The sequence below is a fragment of the Pongo pygmaeus genome, chromosome 1 (assembly GCF_028885625.2).
Source record: "Pongo pygmaeus isolate AG05252 chromosome 1, NHGRI_mPonPyg2-v2.0_pri, whole genome shotgun sequence".
In the NCBI taxonomy this organism is placed as follows: domain Eukaryota; kingdom Metazoa; phylum Chordata; class Mammalia; order Primates; family Hominidae; genus Pongo; species Pongo pygmaeus.
In genome coordinates this window covers 4,352,355-4,357,547 of record NC_072373.2, presented here as the reverse complement: position 1 = coordinate 4,357,547, position 5,193 = coordinate 4,352,355, and the positions used below count along the sequence as shown (strand labels likewise).

The 5,193-nt window shown below is 52.2% G+C and overlaps 1 protein-coding gene across 1 annotated transcript; it reads right to left on the bottom strand.

Moving 5' to 3' along the window:
• Positions 1-2,427: 2,427 nt before the first annotated feature.
• C1H1orf202 (chromosome 1 C1orf202 homolog) lies at positions 2,428-4,719 on the bottom strand. The gene has a single exon (XM_054457924.1). It carries the CDS (start codon positions 3,694-3,696, stop codon positions 3,109-3,111), a length of 588 nt encoding a protein of 195 aa, XP_054313899.1. The 5' UTR covers positions 3,697-4,719; the 3' UTR covers positions 2,428-3,108.
• Between the last annotated feature and the right edge of the window lie 474 nt (positions 4,720-5,193).

The following is a 5,193-nucleotide window of genomic DNA, read 5'->3' as shown; positions in this document are numbered from 1 at the left end:
TGAGCCACCATGCTTGGCCTCCCTTTAAGGTAACTTTACCTTAAAGGAATCTGAGGCTAGATAGAAAAGTCTCTAAAAGACGAAACTAAAAGAGCTTCACTAGCACAAAAACTCAACCTGACTTACCTCCTGTGGCCAAGAGACATGTTTCTGGAATATCTACACCAGATAACACTCAACCACAGACGGCTGAATAATGAGGCTCTACATTTTTGTTGGTTTTTTAAACTGGTTTTCAGCTAGAAAGAAGATGGATATGGGAGGAAGAAAAAGTCCCATGCTGGTCCTAATGCGGCTCTGCAAGATCAGAGATCCAAGTTGTCACCATGAAACACTGCAAATTCCTAAGCTTGGGGGTGGAGGCGGGGCAGGGAGGGGGCAGTGGCAGAAGGGACCACCTGCAGGCACTCAACCCCAACAATGTAATGCAGCCTGGGTGCGCTCTCTGCATCCAAGGACCATGTTTCTGCTGAACTGGGGCCTTAGTGGGAGACATCTGTTGGTGTATCAACCCAGCAAATCTGGTAGAAGCTACCAATCTGCTCTTGCCCTGGGAGAGACCCATTCTAATCAATAGCCAGGAGGAGCCAATTGAAGGCTGACAGCACAGTGCCAAAAAGGTAAGGCTTTGTGTGGATACCTAGGAGTGAAACCAGGAAGACAGAGGACACACGTGAAACCACCCTCATAAATTCTCTAAATAAGTTGAGCATTTACATTACGCTACGTGCTTATACACCAAGCCTGGGTGTGTGTGTGTGAGTAGAGAGGGGTCCCCACAGACCGAGACACAATCTAGGCCAATTTCCTCAGCCTAGTGAAGAGGATGTACTGTGGAGGGCCACGAGACAGTCGAAACAAAAAGGCATGGCTACATTCAAATTAAGGGTCAGAGAATTAACTGTAGTTTGTCTCTTTCCTTTTGGAAACAAGCAAACCCAGAAAACATTAAATAGGTGGAATTTCTTACACGTTATTCAACAGCACCTCTATTCCAGGATTTGAGAATTCAGCAATTGGGTATTCTTCTAGTGGTCTTTTCTTTACCAGCCTCTTAGCTTCAACCCCTCGAAGCAGAGAGGGTTCAACTGGGCTGCTACCTATAGAACAGCTTTTAATTCAGGCATCACGGGACCCCCCGCCCAGTCAGCTATAGGCAGGATAACAGGATGGCTTTCCTCCTAAGGATGGGGCTATGAGGTTTAGTGGCTTTTCTGGTAAAAATGCCTTCCTCTATCACAGACCTACAAAACAATTTCATCTATCTGGGCAATGGCAAGAATAAAGAAGCTAGGAAAAATACAACATGCACCTAACCAACCCCAAGTCACGGAATTAGAGAATTCTTCCCTATGGGGCGCCGGCTCCTGGCCTCGGCTTTCTAGCGTATGCCTTGTTTTTTCTGTTTTTCATCTTCCTAGGTTCACTGTTCAAGTATCAGGCATCATGATCCTCCACCTCCCACCCCTCCCCCAGTGATTTTTTTTTTTTTTTAAGACAGGGTCTGGCTCTGTTGCCCAGGCTGGAGTGCAGTGGTACAATTACAGCTCACCACAGCTGAACACTGCGGCCTAAGCGATCCTCCCACCTCAGCTTCCCAACTAGCTGGGACTACAGGCGCGCACCACCACACCCAGCTCAATTTTTAAATTTCTCTGTAGAGAGGAGGCCTCCCCATGTTGTCAGGCTGGTCTTGAACGCCTGGCCTCCAACAATCTTCCCACCTTTACCTCCCTAAACGCTGGCCCCTTCCCCAGCGTTGACTCTCTAGGTAAAGGGGGAGGGGAAATCCCTGCCTGGAAGGCACCAGGGACTCCAAGGCGGCTTCAACAGCAGCACCATCAAGTGGAGAGCTTCCAGGCTCGCAGTTTGGCGTTTTTAGCTTGCTAGTGAAAAGGGTAAACTGGGCCGGGCGCGGTGGCTCACGCCTGTAATCCCAGCACTTTGGGAGGCCGAGGCAAGTGGATCACCTGAGGTCGGGAGTTCGAGACCAGCCTGACCAACCTGGAGAAACCCCGTCTCTACTAAAACTACAAAATTAGCTGGGCATGGTGGCACATGCCTGTAATTCCAGCTACTTGGGAGGCTGAGGCAGGAGAATCGCTTGAACCCGGGAGGCGGAGGTTGCGGTGAGCCGAGATCGAGCCATTGCACTCCAACCTTGGCGACAGAGCAAAACTCTGTCTCAAGAAAGAAGGAAAGGAAAGAAAAAGAAGAAAAGGGTGAGCTAGTGAAAAGCTTGCCAGCTTTGGCGCATGAGGCAGTGAGGGGACAGGGAGGTGTGGATGCTAGTCTGGGAACAGCCTGCGGAGAGACCATTATCACAGTTTAGTAACTACCTGTAAGGTGTGCCGCGCTTTCAGAGTCCCCACAGCACTTTCACTTCTACTATTTGACTTTCATCCTCACAAGTCTGTAGAGCCAGAGTATCATTAGCAGGTTTTTATTGATGAGGAAAAGGAAGACGTTCAAGACCCATCTGGGAGCCTCCAGGAGTCCTTTCCCTTTGTTCTTTTAAGTCTAGCACTGGTTTCCAAACTCCCCTGTCCCACCCCTCCACCCCAAGCCACCGTTTCTAAATGCCTGTCAACAAAAGCATAAAAGGAGAGTTCGCTCACTTCAAAGTGGGATGTGAAGCTCAGCATCCTGCTTTAAACGATTTTTTTTTTTTTTTTGACAGGGCGTGGTAGCTCATGCCTGCAATCCCAGCGCTTGGGAGGCTTAGGATCGCTTGACCTCAGGAGTTTGAGTCCAGCCTGGGCAACATAGTTTTTTTGGTTTTTTTCTTTCTGTCTCAAAAAAAATTAAAGGCATTGCAGAGATTGAAAACTGTTTCTCACCTTCTCCCCTGCAGTGTTTAGGAAGAGACAATCCGCCCCCGATTCAGCTCTTCCCAGCCCGCAGCAATTGCGCAGCGGGGGGAACCCAGGGCTCCGCGGCACCCGCAGGCGTTAGTTACTGCACCGAGGCCCTCGGACCAAAGAGAGGCTTCGAGGAGGACGCGGCTCGTTTAGCTCGCTGCGAACCTCAAGATAACTCTTGGTTTCCATGCACATCCCCCCAACATTGCATGTGCTTTCATTCCTACGGTGCTGGGTTTACTTTCATTTATTGCTTTTGTTGACCCAAAAAAAAAATACAATCCTGAGCGTGCACAGGGGGCGCAAAGCGGGGCCGGCTCCTCGTGGCCGACCGGCGGCGGGGCTGGCGCGCGGGAGCGGCCTGCGCGGGCCGCCCGGGGACGCTGCTCTGGGGTCCGGCCGCGGCCTCGTGGCCGCCCTGCGCGCGGTCCAGCACCAGCAGCGGGATCTCCTCCAGCCGGTCCGGCCGCTCCTTGCGCCGCAGGTAGCGCCGCCTCCACGTCGCCAGCCTCTGAAGCAGCCTCTGCAGGCTCGAGGGGCCCCACGGGCCGCGCTCCGGGGCCTCCTTGCCTGCGCGCGCGTGAGCTTGCCTGAGCTTCTGCCTGCGCGGGCCGCGGAACAGCCGCCGCCAGCACCAGCAGCCAGAGCAGGAGCCGCCGTCGCCGGCCACCGCGCGCCGCCCGACCGCCTCCGGATCCCCGCGCGGAGGGGGGCCCCGCTTCAGGCGCGCCGCCGTCTCCAGCAGCTCATGCTGCGCGCCGCCGCGCCGGGGGCCACCAAACCGGGGGGCTGCCATGGCCCGCGCAGGCCTCTTCTCGGAGCGCGGGGCCCACATCTCGGGAACCGTCGGGCTGGACAACAACGCTGCCGCCTCCAGGACTCCAGAGGGCCCCTCGCGTCCTCTCCCGGGAATGTACCCACAGGCCCCCTCTACGCGCTTGGGTTGCCCAGGAAACCCCAACGGTGACCCCACAATGCCCAGCAGAGCCCTCGCCCTCTGCCGCTGACGGGGTCACCAGAATCCAGCGACCCAAGGAATCCCTCAAGTAAGTCGGCCAAATTTCGCTGCGAACTGATTTTCACATATGGCCTCACCTGGACAAGAAGGAATCTTGGAAGTTCCTGGGGCCCAACTCCTGGTTCACGAAGACACACAGCGTCCACGAGCAGGGGCTGCGCAGCCTTCCCTGGGTCAAGGCGTGGGTTTCAGCCTCAGGCGTGTGTTGCGCTGGAGATTTGTATTTTGTGAACTAGTTTCAGGTGGTCTCAGCACTTTTCTGTTAACAGGGAACCAGAGTTTCAGGAGAGATCTCAAAACCTAATTTTCTTCATCTCGCCTCACTCAAAGGCCTCTTTCTTGTAGGATTATGATTGGTTTTTTTTAATAATTTTTTTTTCTGATTGCAAACATAAAATTTTTGAAGAAATGTTGTAAAACTAATACAAAAAAGAAATACTCCTTTTTTTTCTGCTTTTATATATATATTTTCGTGCTTATTAATTTTCTCCAATTCAAAGCAAAGTTTAGCTGCTATGGGGGCTGGTCGTGGTGGCTCATGCCTGTAATCTCCGAAATTTGGGAGGCCAAGGTGGGCGGATCACTTGAGGCCAGGAGTTCGAGACCACCCTGGGCAACATGGAGAAACCCTGTCTCTACAAAAAATACAAAAAAATTTCATGGCATAGAAAAAAAAAAAATGCTACTCTGGGCACAACCCTGGAGGGAGGGGCAGGGCAGTATCCAAAGCTGTTCTGGCAGCTGACTCCGTGGGGCCCCCTCCCCATGGAGAGTGAGTGGGATGAAGGGTTCATGCTGTGCACTAAAATACAATGCAAATATTGATGCAAATAAATTTTTTAAATGAAATTGTTGCCCTCCTACCAAATGGGAAATTAATTTTGTCACTGGATAGACACTTATGAAGAAACTGGACTTCAAGTTTGTCCATCTCAGTATTCTGGCAGAAAAGCATGAAATTGAGCCATTCCTTGCAAAGACCAGGAAATCCAGCATTTCCTACAAGAATGGGGATTGCCTGGAAAAGAAGAGCTGACAGAGTATCTCCAGATGCTGACAAGCTTGTAGGACGTATGCAGGACTGTTCATGAGGCCAACCAGAGAGGCCCAACTGTGAGCCCTGTCCCTGTCCTTCGGGAGAGGCCCTGCAGCAGACCCTGGGCCAGCCCTGGGAGGAACACATCTACTCAGCTGTGTCCCTTCTGTGTTCCCTTTCATGGTCCTTAAGTGACTACATCATCTAGTCCAGACCAACACGCTGTGCCCTGAGCAAGGTAGAAGATTTGGGGACAAGCCTGTGCCCATGGTTCCTTC

Excerpts from the sequence above, each read along its gene's own strand:
- C1H1orf202 (XM_054457924.1), bottom strand. The coding sequence starts at position 3,696 with ATGTGGGCCCCGCGCTCCGAGAAGAGGCCTGCGCGGGCCATGGCAGCC.